At 42.0% G+C, this 14,840-nt stretch overlaps 1 protein-coding gene across 14 annotated transcripts in view; it reads left to right on the top strand.

Moving 5' to 3' along the window:
- Positions 1 to 14,840, top strand: part of LOC109955992 (band 4.1-like protein 1) — an 88,129-nt gene that overhangs the window by 59,272 nt on the left and 14,017 nt on the right. For 3 of the 14 annotated variants that reach the window (XM_020592707.1, XM_020592700.1, XM_020592701.1), the window contains exons 5-17: positions 2,403 to 2,445; positions 2,657 to 2,732; positions 3,092 to 3,310; positions 3,673 to 3,760; positions 3,859 to 4,011; positions 5,257 to 5,354; positions 6,151 to 6,326; positions 6,796 to 7,028; positions 7,423 to 7,458; positions 8,111 to 8,146; positions 9,568 to 9,717; positions 11,432 to 11,518; positions 11,799 to 13,205. In XM_020592707.1, coding sequence (XP_020448363.1) covers positions 2,403 to 2,445; positions 2,657 to 2,732; positions 3,092 to 3,310; positions 3,673 to 3,760; positions 3,859 to 4,011; positions 5,257 to 5,354; positions 6,151 to 6,326; positions 6,796 to 7,028; positions 7,423 to 7,458; positions 8,111 to 8,146; positions 9,568 to 9,717; positions 11,432 to 11,518; positions 11,799 to 13,205 — 2,802 coding nt within the window. The remainder of the gene's footprint in view (positions 1 to 2,402; positions 2,446 to 2,656; positions 2,733 to 3,091; positions 3,311 to 3,672; positions 3,761 to 3,858; positions 4,012 to 5,256; positions 5,355 to 6,150; positions 6,327 to 6,795; positions 7,029 to 7,422; positions 7,459 to 8,110; positions 8,147 to 9,567; positions 9,718 to 11,431; positions 11,519 to 11,798; positions 13,206 to 14,840) is intronic. The other 11 variants (XM_020592709.1, XM_020592713.1, XM_020592712.1 and 8 more) reach the window with 9 other exon arrangements.

The following is a 14,840-nucleotide window of genomic DNA, read 5'->3' as shown; positions in this document are numbered from 1 at the left end:
TTTTTTTTTAGGTTTGATTGGTCTGAGCTTCCCTAAGGGCAGATAAATGGTTGTACAACAGGCTACAGTGAAACCTCTTGTCTTTTGAAGATAGAAAAGATGATAAGACCGAGTCCCGTTTAACATCTGGAGTAGATTGTCTGTCACCATCATTAGCTTGTCCGTGCTTTGTCGGCTCACATGTAGTGACTATGCGTATATGAATGCTAAGGCTTTGGACTGAGCATGATCTCTGCCTACAGATATGGACAGGTGAAGTGGGGTGTTACACAAACAGACAGGTTTGAAGTTAAAATATTTCCTTCTCTCTGAGTGTAGGCAAAACTAGAGCTTAGATCAATGTGTCAGGCTCATCAAAGACAGGCTTATCAGAGCGCAGCTTGAGCCTACCGTCAGGGGTTATCACTTACTGGTAGACCAGACGTGCCTGAGAAATGTCGTTTCAGATGCCCTTTCTCTGTCTCAGCCGAGAATGAAGATTTATTCTGTGCTCTTTGGGAGAACATTTATTCTGTGTGATTACTTTATAAACTAAGGTTACACAATCAAAAGGGAAGACTTGAACAGTCTGTGATTAAAAGTTCTTCCTGCTTTTCTGCAGAGAAAAGCAAAGCAGCAGAGAGTGCCTTATTAATTGAGTGCTCTTTAGCCTTGGCTGATATAAGATAGATTCAAGGGGACGATAAATGCCTGCAGCTCATTAAAGTCTTTAGCAGCCTGATTAAACACTGAAGGCGTATGTGTATTTGTGCCTGTTTACGTGAGTATGTGTGTATGTCAAGGCACAGTTCAGATTGCTTGCAGTTTGCTCAACACGGCCACAGGATTGCACTGTGCTGTATCAAACTTTCAATCTCCTGATTTTACTTTGACTGACATGATACCAGCTGCCAAAACACTGCCAGCATTAATAAGCAGCTGCTGTGTGGTACTCAGTGTAGTGAGGATCACTGTTAGCTCTCTGCAACACAGGCAGCACAGCACATGCAGCAAACACCTGTTTATGTGCTTGTGTGCAGTTTTGTAGTTTTTACTTTCTTAATGAATTTGGAAGGTGTGGGTTGATGCCATACACGCTGAATTCCTAAATTGTAATAAAGCCAAGTTACTTTCCATTTAATTCCTATACCAGGCCAGCCCTTTAATATTGATTGTGTAGCAGCAAAGCTTGGGACAGTAATCCTCAAGTCATGACAGAATGAAAGTGACATTCCCAGAGAGTGTGGGGCAGTCCTAAAACATGTAGCAAAAGTATGATCCTACAGTTGCTTAATAAAGTATTCAGACCCTTTCACTTTTTGCACACTTGTGCATTGGATACTGTGCTGTGCACTGTATATAAGGTTTCACAGTTCACACTACATGTCAGGACAAAAACCAAGCCGCAAAGTCGGAGAACTCTCTGTAGACCTCTGATAAAATTATGGTGAGGCATAGATCAGGGCAAGGATATAAAACCATTCTTAAAACTTTAAATGGTCCCAGGCGCACAGTGGCCTCAGTAATTGTGAAATAGAAGAATAGAGACCTGAAGATGGAGGTTCAGATACTTCTCATCAAATATGGTGGATCTGCCAACAAGAATGGGAGAGACTGCCCAAATCCAGGTGTGCAAAGCTTGTAGACACCCAAGAAGACCTGGAGGTGTAATTGATGTCAATTGATTGCCCAATATCAGCTGGGATTGGCTCCTATTCTGGAATAAGCAGTATAGATAATGGATGGATGGACTTTGCAGGATTCTGTTTCCACTTTCTAGTAACTGGTCATTTTCGAAGCAGTGGGAGATTATAAGTAACCCCATAATCCTTCAGAGTTAAGAGGTATAATGAATCTTGTAAAATACGTGAATGACTGATTCATTTAAAAGACTACAAACCCCCACTTGAACTGTAATGTGTTTTAATGTTCTTGTGTAAGACAAAGTCGATTTTTCATATGAAATTCTGACTACTGCACTAAAGCTGTTCAACGACTTTAGGAGGGTAATACTAATATTTCATTGGCGTGTGTGTTGCTGTGCTTCTAAACAGTATGATATACAGCTGCTGTCACAAGTGAGTTAATGTGTGCTGCACCACAGATGAGATGCTCTACCAAACAGATCACAAATGGTGTCCCTGTTGGTGGAATGGTTCACTGCAGGATCAGATGTGATGAGACCAGATAGGTAACTGGCTGCCAGTGATTTTGCAAATACAATGAAGAAACAGATGCTTGAATTAAATCTGCTCTCTACATGTTGAACGACTCAGCAGGCGAGGGCTTCATTTCTTTATTTAACCATATGGAGAGGCTTTCATTAGGAACACTGATGGCAATTAGAGCAAAATTTGACACCGGGATGTGCATTAGCCATGCTTCCAGTCTGCCCTGTGTGAATTCTGCCTTCTGTCTTTCAGAACTGGTTGGACCCCTCCAAGGAGATTAAGAAGCAGATGCGCAGTAAGAGTCTTTTGCAAGTAGCTGAGATTATAAATATTTTAAAATTCGAGTGTTAAAGTCGTGAATTATATTTGTTGGCATTAGAATTGATTCAAAGTTTTTTGTTAATCTCTTAGATAAAGTTTCATCATTGATGTTAACATTTGTTTTCAGTTTTCCTGAGACAAACATGATGTTTAACCTTGCAGTTCTCATTGTTATATCTCCTCAGACTGTCCATGGCATTTTGCATTTGCTGTGAAGTTCTACCCTCCAGACCCCTCCCAGCTCACTGAGGATATTACCAGGATCGGGCACACACACACACACACACACACACACACACACACACACACACACACACACACACACACACACACACACCTACAGTATTAATAGTTGTAGCTTCCCTGGCTGTGCTGCCAAATGCTCTTCTGAGTTAATCAAAGGAGAACTTGCTTACACACATCTACTCTACAGTTGATTTGTAATAATTTACATGGCATATTTGCCCCTGTGTCAAAGCAACCCAAATCCCAGGATTGGACCTGGAATGCTTCTAACTGCCATGGATTAAATACGCTGAATACTTGTTGGAGCTTGTCTTGGCTCATGCTTGTTTGACTGCCAACGCCCTTCTCTCCTTCCCTTTTGTCTCATCTGACAGATACTACCTGTGTCTTCAGCTAAGAGATGACATGCTGTCGGGTCGGCTGCCATGCTCGTTCGTCACTCACACCCTCCTGGGATCCTACACCGTTCAAGCTGAGCTAGGAGACTATGACCAGGACGACCACGGCTCCGATTACGTCAGCGATTTCCGCTTCGCCCCCAATCAGACTCGAGAACTGGAGGAGAGGGTGATGGAGCTCCATCGAAACCACAAGTACTACTGTTGTTTAAATCACTTTCATTTATTCACAGATCTCCTGGGATGATGGGCTGATGAGTTTTCTATTGTGTCAAAACACTCTATCAGATGCCATCACATTACTGCACCATCTGTCACTGAGATGTACACAGTGTGAGGCTTGCCAATGCGAGAACACTTTCTTAGTTAGAGGGTCTTCACCACGCTCTGACTTGGCATTGCTTTTTGGCATACACAAAAACATAATGCCTGGGGGGACAGATGGGGGGGTTTAAAGTGAATATATAGTATATGAAGCATATTGCCAAGATAATTGTGCTCTCACTGTACAAGAATATTGATTTGTTATTTAAAAAGGCCTGTTATTCTGCCCATAGGGGGATGACTCCAGCAGAGGCTGAAATGAACTTCTTGGAGAATGCGAAGAAGCTGTCCATGTACGGGGTGGACCTCCATCATGCTAAGGTTAGTTGTTTCTGAAATTATTGCATGGAAGCAGGTTTCAAGGATGGGTTATGCTCTTGAATAAATTTTGTCTCTGTGCTGGGCCTTGTTTGCTGCAGGACTCTGAAGGGATTGAGATAATGCTGGGTGTCTGTGCCAACGGCCTGCTGATTTACCGTGATAGGCTGAGGATCAACCGCTTTGCCTGGCCAAAGATCCTGAAGATATCCTATAAGAGGAGTAACTTTTACATAAAGATACGACCCGGAGAGGTATGCAGTATGCTGAAGGATACCAAGGAGCATTTGATCTATTAATAGTTAATGCTGCTCAGCAAAAGACATTTGCTTAATGTCTTCTGGAGAAAACAACCCTGATGTCTTTATAGTGATGTGAGGATATCTGGGCTTGGAGAATAGAAATTTATAGCAGTAGCTTGTGTTGCACTATGAGGTTTGAAAGACATGAGTGTTAACCAAGCAGGGACGGTCTAACAAAGGTATTTTATTGAATTGCATCATGGGAAACATAGTATCTGGTGCTTTTGAGGTTTGACTCTCGCTGATAACTTAAACGCCTCTCGCTAGTTATCCAGCTTTATTCAAATGCAACCTTTTGAGCTTAGTACAAAGAGTGGAAATGCAAAAATTCCAGGAGTGTCCTCTGGTTTCCTGGCAACCTCACTGTGATGGCTGCAGGGAGCCAATGCACCCAGCCAGGAAATTATCCCACGCATAATACTTGTTAATAAAATTGTTGATTAAATGCTTTTTTATGGATTAAAAACAACATATTAATTGCTAATTAGTAAGCTTTAGGTAGGTGGATTTTGTTACCTTTGGACAGCGCCAGGCTAGTTGTTTTGTCCTGTTTCCAGTCCTAACTACAGCTACATATTTAGTGTAAAGACATGAGAGGAAAACTGTGCTTCTCATCTGAATCTCTGTACACCAGTATTGCTGCATTTCCCAAAATGTCAAACTGTTCATATTTAAGCCATGACCTCCCATTGTGAGTGCAGCATTAGCTAAACGTTCTGTCACAGCTTTTACTGTTAAAATCCATCGCAGAAAGGAATGTGGGATCAGTTTTACTGAACAAAGGGCTTTAAAATTCTCCGGCTTATACCTCCAGTTTTCTGCGTTGCATGGTCAGGGACTATATTCTGCCCTTCCTCACTGTGCTGTGCAGCGCTGCAGCTTATCCTCCATGCTGAGCCTAGGTGTAACAGACTGTCGGGGCCAGGCCCAGTCAAGTGACAGAGCTGCACAGTGAGCCTGTGATCAAGCCAAATAAAGAGGTCATTTACCAGAGCTGCTGCAGCTGCAGTCACAGCCAGAATAGACGGATAACGAATGTAAATATAGAGCCATGTAATAGTTTTCCTCCCATTTGCTCTCAATGTCAGAACATTGGATGTAATCCCTCCTCTGCCTTGACCCATGTTCAAAATGATGAACCTCCCCCTCACCTTTTCTTCACATTTCTCTCTCTCCCTGTTCTATCCCCCCCTCCAGTATGAGCAGTTTGAAAGTACAATCGGCTTTAAGCTTCCCAACCACAGAGCTGCCAAGAGGCTGTGGAAGGTCTGCATTGAGCATCACACCTTCTTCCGGTAAGAATCAGTGTTATCTTGTCCTTGGAATGTCTCCCATTCAATACCTATTAGGACAAACAAAACACTTCCATGCACAAGGCACGATATGCTATTTATACTTTTTTTTTTTTTTTTTTAAAGAACATTCAGCTTTACCTGAAATTTATCCAGATATACCTTCAGTTACTTTATTTACCGGACCGGAGTGAGAATCCACAGTCTGCCACAGCTGTAATAGGACTGGTTAGCAGAATGTATAGATACTGATGTTTCAAATTATCTAGAAACAGTTAAAGTACTCAGAGGTTAGTTTTGGGAAGACTGAAATAAAGTATACTGAGAACAATGATAATCCATAGTTTGTCACAGCTATCCTAAAAGTACTAGGTATCTACTCATGCATGTTGCTACTTTGTGCTGTCATGTAATTATTGCTTCTAACTTGCATTTAATGTTTTAATGCAATTTGCATTCTGATGTATACATTTTAATGTTTTATCTATTTGTGTGCATTGTGTTGAGCACTTTGAATTGCCTTTGTGGATGAAAATGTGCTTTATAAATAAACTTGCCTTGCTAAAGACCCCGACTCCAAACCACAGAGAAACTATCAATCACATATCATGTAGTAGAGAAATAGCTAGTAAAACATAGTTTTACTTTAATGTGCTGCCTTCATTTGGGAGAAGATGTGAAACAGGAACATGAAAAGTGCATCCTCAGAAATGAGTTCAAAAGCCAGTCTTTGTCTGGCTGCTTTTTGTAACATGGTGGAGCATGTGATTAAGAACCTTCACTGATTTTATTTCCACAGGTTGGTATCTCCAGAGCCTCCTCCTAAAGGCTTCCTAGTGATGGGCTCAAAGTTTCGATACAGTGGAAGGACACAGGCTCAGACTCGACAGGCCAGTGCTCTCATAGACCGGCCTGCTCCGCACTTTGAGCGTTCCACTAGCAAGAGGTACCTGCTGTCCAGGAGCTTGGACGGAGGTGAGAGCCCCGATACATGTGCACATGGAGGACTCAAAGAGTGTTTTGTTGAACTTCTATTCAGTTCCAGATTTGCAGCTTTGAGACTGACCTTTAGGACAATGGATGAACATTTTGGAATGGGAATGTTTTCTGACCTGTAGAAAGTTAGATGCAGCCAGCATGTGGTTACCTTAGCAAAAAGCTAGTTTAGCTCTGGCCAAATGTAATAAATCCACCTTCCAGTATTTATATGCTGGACTATTTTTTTTAGCCTGTTACTGGAGATCACCACTGTCACTCATGGCTCTGACGTTTACTCATTTTGGTTTTTACCTTTGGACATAGTGATGCTAGATGTTTCTCTGTGTCTCCAGTGTTTATGCTAAGCTAGAGTGAATACTGATATTTCATAAAATGCCAAACTGTTGCTTTTAAAACCCATTGAACTCTGTCTTGTCTCCTGTAATAAGTGAACCCTTGTTACCAGCAGAGTTCTCACGGCCAGTCTCAGCCATGTGTGAGAACCACGATGGCGTGTCCCACCACAGCATCAGTGAACAGCACCATGTGCACAGCCCCTCTGCGGACGAGCAGGAGACCGAGCCTGAGCCCAGTCTGGAGCAGGATGAGGAGGACAAGGTCCAAGAGCATCATGAGGAGATGGAGCATGACAAAGACGATGATGGCAATGTCACTCCAAGCAGAAAGAAAGAAATCATGGTAGTAAAGAATTTTTATTGTGCTGAAGTTGGTTTTGTGTAAAAACTGTGTGGGTTCCAAGTACATAGACATCTCCACCTTAGTGCAGGGAAATCCGGTGCTGCAGGGGTGCCGGTGTAAATATAGTAGGTGCAGGGCAAGCCTCTCAGGACGGTTGAGGCTTGTCCAGCAGGGACACGATGCTGCGGTGGCTTTGGTGGACTTAGCATTTACTAACTCTTCTCCTTTCACTCCTATTCACTCAGGCGTATATGCTTTCACCGCACTGCTCATAAATCCCGCTAACAGCTTTACAGTTTTTAATCCCTTCCCATTCTGCTGAGAAATGCAAACTCGAGCCTACCCCTCTGTAGCTAACATGCTTTTTCTTTTTTTAACTCTTGCTGGCGATAAGGAGGAGGCTGGGTCACCAGTTGACAATAAACAGGAGGTATATGGTGTCTGGTGATTTGGTCTCTGTCTGTCTTTGTGTTCTTAATCCATCCATCTTTTATTCAGTCTGTCTGATTGCATATTACTCTCTCTGCTTGTCTTCCACTGCATTTTTCTGACTGTGGCAGTTGACTCTGTTTTCATAGAAACAACTGTGCTGCATTGCACCATATAACCAGATGATGCTGCAAAGGTTGTGTCTGGTCTTATTTGTCACAATTCAGCATCCCAGCAAACATTTGACAGGCAGTGAGACAACAGGTATAAAATAAAGTAGTGACATGCAAGAAAAGCATTACAAACCAGTTTGAACTGACATGTAAAAATGATGCTTCTCTTCTGGCTTGACAGTTCATACAGCAGCTATGTCAACTACAAAGACCTCAGCTTTTATTTTCATCATTATCTAATAAAAGCCAAAATGTCTACTGGGATGTATGTTCAAATAATTTCCAAAGTTGTCTTTGCATGGTACAAAGTAGCCAACTAGAGCCTTCTGGTCTGTTTGTCTGCCTGTCTCCCTTACTGATGTACCCCCTGCAATCCTGTGTTTGCCTCTGACCTTGTTCCTGCACTCTGTGACCCTGCACTCTTCACCTCTGACCCCTCTTGTGCTCGCCCATTCTCCTGCACCAACCCTGCTGTCTCAGTTGGATCAGGAGGCTACTCCTCGGCACAAACAGGAGGTACAGGTCCCGGTCTTCAGCCCTTAAGCTTTTTGTTGTGCGTGCCAATATTCCCCTGCACCTCTAGTCTTTGGAGGTTTTCTACAGATTGAAGTTAGCCTATAACCACTGCCTTGGTTCAAGGACTACTTTTATATTTCTTTTGAAATGTCATTGAGAATAGAAATATCTGGAAGCTGTGAACACAGAAAACCTTCTAGTTGTACTGTAGCTTTGAAAATCTCCAGGGTGTTACTCTGTAGATAGAAGTGACCGCTTCTCCTTCCTTAAGTGTACTGTATAGAACATCCATGTATGCTACTTGATTACTGAACATTCTACTTTGTCAAAAATAAATAAGGATTTTAGAGATTAAAAAGACTACAAATGGATGACCGGGTTGTTACTCCCCTACTTTAGACACATTATTTTATATAATTAGTTAATGCCAATGCATACATTCTTATTGTAAGTTGTGTTTTGCTGTTGCAGCTGGTCAAAATGCAGCTAGTTTTTACTTCTTTTGTATGCAGTTTGGTAGCACAGTGGGTCCCAACCTCAGGGACAACAAAGCAACAAATACATCTGTGGGATTGTGAGATGACTGGGTGCAATAGAGAGAAGAAAAAGTCCTGCTTCACAAATTTAAGATCAGTTTTTGGACTTTTCTATAATCTTTGCTTTCCTGCAAAATTGAAAACTAGACAAACACTCCTTTCTTCTTAATTGTGAGACGGGAAGTGTCTCCAAACATTTGGTGGAACTGATTACAACTGATAGGCATCTGAAATGTGACAAGGGTCACACGGACTTTACAAGTCTAAAAGATCAGGGAGTACTGGTGCTACCTTTAACAATACATCGTATTTCATATGCTTAACATGTATTTTCATGTAAATCTTAAAGAATGGCCTCATATTAAATAAAATAAAAAGCTAACAAAAACGTCAGAACATAATTTTGTTGTCTAAGGTATTTAATTAAATGCTTTCTACCAGCCACTTTGTCATCATTCTAAAAAGCAAACACACAAAATGAATCCAGAATTTAATTAGCCAACAGTGTTAATAGATCATAGCTACTGTAAAAGCACATTCATTTCTTAATTTGACTGCTGAGTGCCTTGATTGTCATTTTCATTTGTCCTAAAAAATGAATTCACTTGTAACTATAATTGTTTTTCATTTTCTGTGAGCCTCAAGCATCTTAACTGTCATTTATCTCTGCTACAGTACAGAGCAGTAAGACGCTGGTATAATTTCCATAGGTGTAAACAATTCACATGGCATCCTCCGCTGTGTACACGCAGTGTTATCTCACATCTTGCTCCAGTGTCTACATCAGATCATAGTGAGTGACGTGTGCATGGAAAGCATGTCGACCTCCTTCTAACGCTTTTCTCTTTCTATCTTATTTGTCTTCTTCCACCCCTTCTCCTCTAGTTTCTGGATAAGTCTAAGGACGTCTTGCTGAAGCACCAGGCCAGCATCAATGAGCTGAAGCGAGCCCTGAGGGAGCCCAACAGCAAGTTGATGAACCGCGAGAAGCGTCTGTCAGCCACCTCGCCGACTAGCACACCAGAGAAGAAGGCTGTGAGTAGGGACTGAGGGTGGAGGGGTGGGAGTAAGGTCCACTATGGTTAGGTTCTCAAAATCCAGCAACATCTGATGCTTGATGTTAAAAACACACTGATATGCTAGTCTGCTCATGTTTAAAATCCTCTTTTTGCTGCTTGACTCAAGGCAAAATATGGAATATTTTTGTGCGCGGAGATGCTTGTTTTGCAAGTTTTTTGTATCCTCTTATCATTATCTTAAAGTAATCCAAGCCTGAAGATATACTGTACTGGTATGACCTGCATGAAAGTAGTTATTTACTGTCTTTCCTACAGGCAGTTCAAACAGGTATCTGCAGTTTGATATTACTGCTCACAAGAACAAGCACGAAAACCTGCAGTCTGTCTTCAGATATGTGAATAATGAAATGCATTCTGCCTCTGTGTGGCACACCAGAACTGTTCTGACAATTTCCCAGAGCTACTTGAACATGACTGACAAGAAGCACAGAAGGAAGCATCTTGATAAGATTAGTGTCAAGATGTTTTTTGAGATTTACTCAATGTGAGGCACTTGAGAAATAATTATCAGTCATCTTTTTTTTCCTTGATTACCTAACAGTGACACGGTTTTCTTTATGTGAGATCATGAAAGCTCTCCAGCTTTGATCACATTCTGGTAATTAGGCTATTGAAGAGCACTGTGATGGTAGTCTTCAGATAGGATAGTTCTGTTTTTGCTGGTGCCTAAGGTGTCTTCAGGCACTCTCTCTTCTGCTGCCTGGGATGATCAGAATGTCAGCCATTGTTTGCAGCAGATAATTTAATCTACTGTGTGTCTCATTCCAGGAAAGACAGGAGGGTGGGCTTGTTATTCTATTTGATTGACAGTAGAAGGCTGGGAAAGTATATGTGTTCTTGACTGTTTCTAAGAGATTGAGTCAAACTCAGCTCTTTGAAATAGTTACTGGACAGAATTTGCATCGCAAATGCTGATTTGGTTATGTGGATTCGGTGGCTGTCAGGTACACAGGATCGCATGTTTACCTCCACCAGGGAGGTTATGATTTTAGTTCCATGTGTGTATGTGTATTGGATTACAGACAAATGGCTGGATGGATCATCAGCATACTTCCCAGACATTGGTGGGGACCAACCCTAGAAGTGATTAGAGTTTGGCTGAAAAAGGTCAAAGGTCAAGGTCACAAAAAATAATGGAGAAAAAAAAATCACAAAACATTCCCCTCTTTAACATGGGGCAAAATAAGAAAAAACAAATTCATATTTCAGTCAAAGGTTATCAAAATAATTGTTTTTAACACATATTTTCTGCCATAGCTTGGCCTATAATGAAAAGAAAACCCTGAAAAGTTCAAGTAAAATACACAGTATTGCTGCCTAACATACCCTAAAAGATGATCCGGATCTGATCCGGATCAAGTATTTTAGGGCACTTTTTTTTTTAAATCTCCTTCTTCACAAGGGACCCATTCATTTGAACTAATGTTGTGCTTTGGTGGAGGTACATGCACTCTCTGAGGGCTCTTGTTTCAGTTTAAAGTTCACTGAAAGCTTTCTACAGAATATCTCAGTTAAAGCCTCTTCACACTGATTTTTTTCTGCCTTTCCCAATCTTTCGGGTGTGCATGAAACTGTGTGCCTTACTAATGAACTCCCTCATTTTGAGTCTGAACTCTAACAGCTGTTCTTCCTTCTCTTTTAAACTCCCTCCCCTGCCTGGTGTCGGCCAGTTGGTGGGCCGAGTAGTGGGGAAGGATCCTGTTAACAGCCTGTCTGTTGAGGGTTTCATCCAGAAGACTCTGGTGACTTCACCTGAGGTTGCACATCTCTCACTCTTTCTTTTTCATGATGCAGTTTACATATTTATAGAATCTGTGTTGTGGTGAAATGCAGTGCCTACTCATATGTCCATTGTTGAAGAAAAGAAATCCGTATAAATTACTTCCTAGATTCAAATGCATGTTTACCAAAAATCCACTCTGTACAAGGTGTACATTTTGTTCCCTTTTCTGTGATCCAAATGACTGTGTAGATTTCATTATGTGCAGCAGCTGTGCTTGGCATGTCTAACTGTGTTTAATCTATACCAACATGTAGGGCTCTGAGGAGTGGGTATTGATTGAAAAACAAGAAACTTATCAACAAGGCCATGACTGGAAGATAGAAGAAAAGAAATCTCTCTCATCTGATTCCTCATGTGAGAAAAAGGAGCTGGAGAGAGGAATAGATGTTTGCAAGATGATACATAAAGAGGTAACAGGGTATGACAGAAAAGAAACGACAAGCCATATTGATGAATTTCCATCAACAAAATTGTCCAGAGAGGCAGATGTATGCTCTGAGCCTTGGCCAGAAAACAAAAGTCATTTTGTGATTCACTTATCTGACAATGCAGACTTGTTTCAAGACAAATCTCAAAGTAAACCATCTCAAGCCTCAGACCCTGAGGCAAACAACGATGTGCCCCCAGGCTCACGGCAGATAAAGGAACGCACATCTTCTAAACCAAGGAAAAAGAGGAGACCCCAGAGCTTAAACCTGGGCATGCCTGCAGAGCTCATCTACAGAAAAGGAGGCAGTGATTCTAGTGAAGAAGAAAATGAGGGCTCCGATTCAGACACCAGTCCAAAAAAAACATGTAAAACAAGAACACAATACGAGTCATCAGCGATGGTGATGATAAGAGGGAATCAGGGATCAGGAAAGGATCAGTCTGTCAGGGTTTATACAGACAGCAAACAAGAGGATATGTCAGTAGAAGAAAGCAGAGTCTCCATTCAAGGAACAGAACAAGTAAAGAGAAAAGTGAGTCAGGTGGGAACAGCAGATATTGATTTGGGCTCAGTGAACGGACCTGGAAAGATGGAACATAATAGTTCATTAGCAGGTGTTAAAGGAGAGTGTGTGAAGAAGGTGAGAGGACAGAGCCTTATTGACAACAAAGAGCTAGCAGAAGTAAAATTGCGACAGGTCAGGACGCACGAGAGGAAGATCAGTAGTTCTGGGGGAGAGGATATTGAGGGTTTCATGGGAGACAGAGGTCAGAGGACGTCTCTGCATCGACTGTCAAGCAGCAGCTACCAGACAGAAATCACCAGGATTGTTCCTCTCAAACCGGAGAGGTCTAAGAGTGTAGCGTGTAAGGATGAAAGGGACAGGACAGGCTACGAAGAGCCCACTCGGGTCATCAGAAGAGAGTACCGCTGGTCGGTGGGCTCTCCAGAGGGCTCCTCAGACCTCAACTGGACCGACATCACCACCTTCCATCCAGCATTTGCAGCAGATCTGGAGGGTATCGCTAAAACAGAACATAATGATAGCTATCAGTTGGGCAGAGGATCAGAGGGTCAGGCGTTCAGCTCAAAGATTTCAGCATTTCCCAAAGTGGCTCCCCCAGCTCCGCCAGTGAAAACACAGAAGACCAGGGAGTCTGGACTAATCCTGCGGAACAGCCGAAGTGCCGGCAGGGAGCCGAGCCTGGATGGAGCCAAGAAGAGACACTCGGTAACTCTGCTTGGCATCTGCTATTCAGTCATTGGAAATAAAGCATCGCATGAGCTTCAGACAGACTCGCACACCATTTTTCTTTTCTTCTACGTTTTCAGTGACTTGACACATTCATCCATCTTACCTGTTTGTGCCTGTATGAAGAGCAGGCGGGGCAGGCACTTTTGCTCCGTCTTGTGGCAAAAATCAATCAAAAACTTTGGACATTCTCCCATATGAAAACTTAGTTTATCCCCTCCCATTGACCTCAACATGTACCACACTGTCTAGCAAATCTGTACAGCTCACCACTGGCTGTGAAAGTTTTAAAAAGATAAAAATCAACATTTCATGTTTTGGTTGGTGGTTTGTCTTCGCCTTTTCTAACTTGTGAGCTTGAAATTTCCTTCCAATTCACGTTGATTTCTGACAGAGTGGCAAGGAAAGAACGGCTCACGTACCATATTATCATCGCTCGGATGATTTTTGATATTGAAATTTGGAAAGCAAAACAAATGATTTATTGCATATTAATGTTACAAATTAAAAGGCTGATTTGAGGAAGAAAGGGTGAAAAAGTAGTCATCCTTTGTTACACATGGCTATTATCTCCTCAAATTAGAGTTGAGTGAAGTATAGAATTGGTGTGCACACAAATGCTTGAGAAGCTACATGAAACCGATGAACTTACATCAACAGAATTTACAAACTGTCACTTAATCCTTCCGATCGGTGATAATAATTCATAAATCGAATATGTTATTCACCTCAACCCCACCTGGATAGAAATGCTAAGTGGTGTTACAAACGCAGTGGTTCCTCCAGCTGTGAAACCCCAGCAGGCAGTGAAGTGAGCAGGCAGAAACCACAGCTCAGTGCCTGGCACAGTCAGATTTGCTGTTTTCATTTCACTGCTAGTATCATTAAGGGCGTGCACACGTTTGACGCTGGAATGAAAAGAATTTGAAGAGAATAGACATGACAGCTTTCATCATTTCCCACTTTTCCATCTGAGTCAAGCTCTTCCATACATTGGATTAAACGGGCATGAGAAGAGGTGTTGCGTAGTTGTCAGTGCACAAACGAGCGCACCTCACTGGCGAGTGACAATCATAAGAAGATGTGATTGAACTCAGCGGAGTTTAGGGAAGTATCACATGCTCTTCCAGACATGCGGACCCGCTCACAGAGCCATTTTGACAGGCTTTTAAATGCACCCCAGCACCTGCCATTGGATATTTAACAGTCTTACTTGGTTACATTTGATAATTCCTTTGTTGAAATTCAAGGTGTGTAGCATTTCACTTTTTCAGTTGGTCAATCAGTGGCTGCTGCTCTGCTGAAAACCTGCTCATTATACAAACTGCATGATTCTCTTGCCCTGCCTCTGCCAATTCTGACTAATAAACCTTGCTGTAGATGTTTTTGTTGTAGTAAGCTCACCTCTTTTCTGTCTGTACTGCTGTATGCCAGTGATGTGCGGTCAGGGGAGGCAGGTGAGGCAGAGCCTCCCCTGTCAATCTTGAAAAGAAAAAAAGTTAACCATAAAATATAATAAATGTTAATATTTGTCGGCTGGTGTGTGTTGTAGGCCCTTTTGCCGTTCGAATCCGATGTTGAAGGAATTTTTTTCAATAAAGAATAGCAGAATTT

This window comes from Monopterus albus, unplaced genomic scaffold (assembly GCF_001952655.1).
Source record: "Monopterus albus unplaced genomic scaffold, M_albus_1.0 scaffold18.1, whole genome shotgun sequence".
Lineage (NCBI taxonomy): Eukaryota > Metazoa > Chordata > Actinopteri > Synbranchiformes > Synbranchidae > Monopterus > Monopterus albus.
The sequence above is the reverse complement of the archived record's forward strand: the minus strand, read 5'-3'. Positions and strand labels throughout refer to the sequence as shown.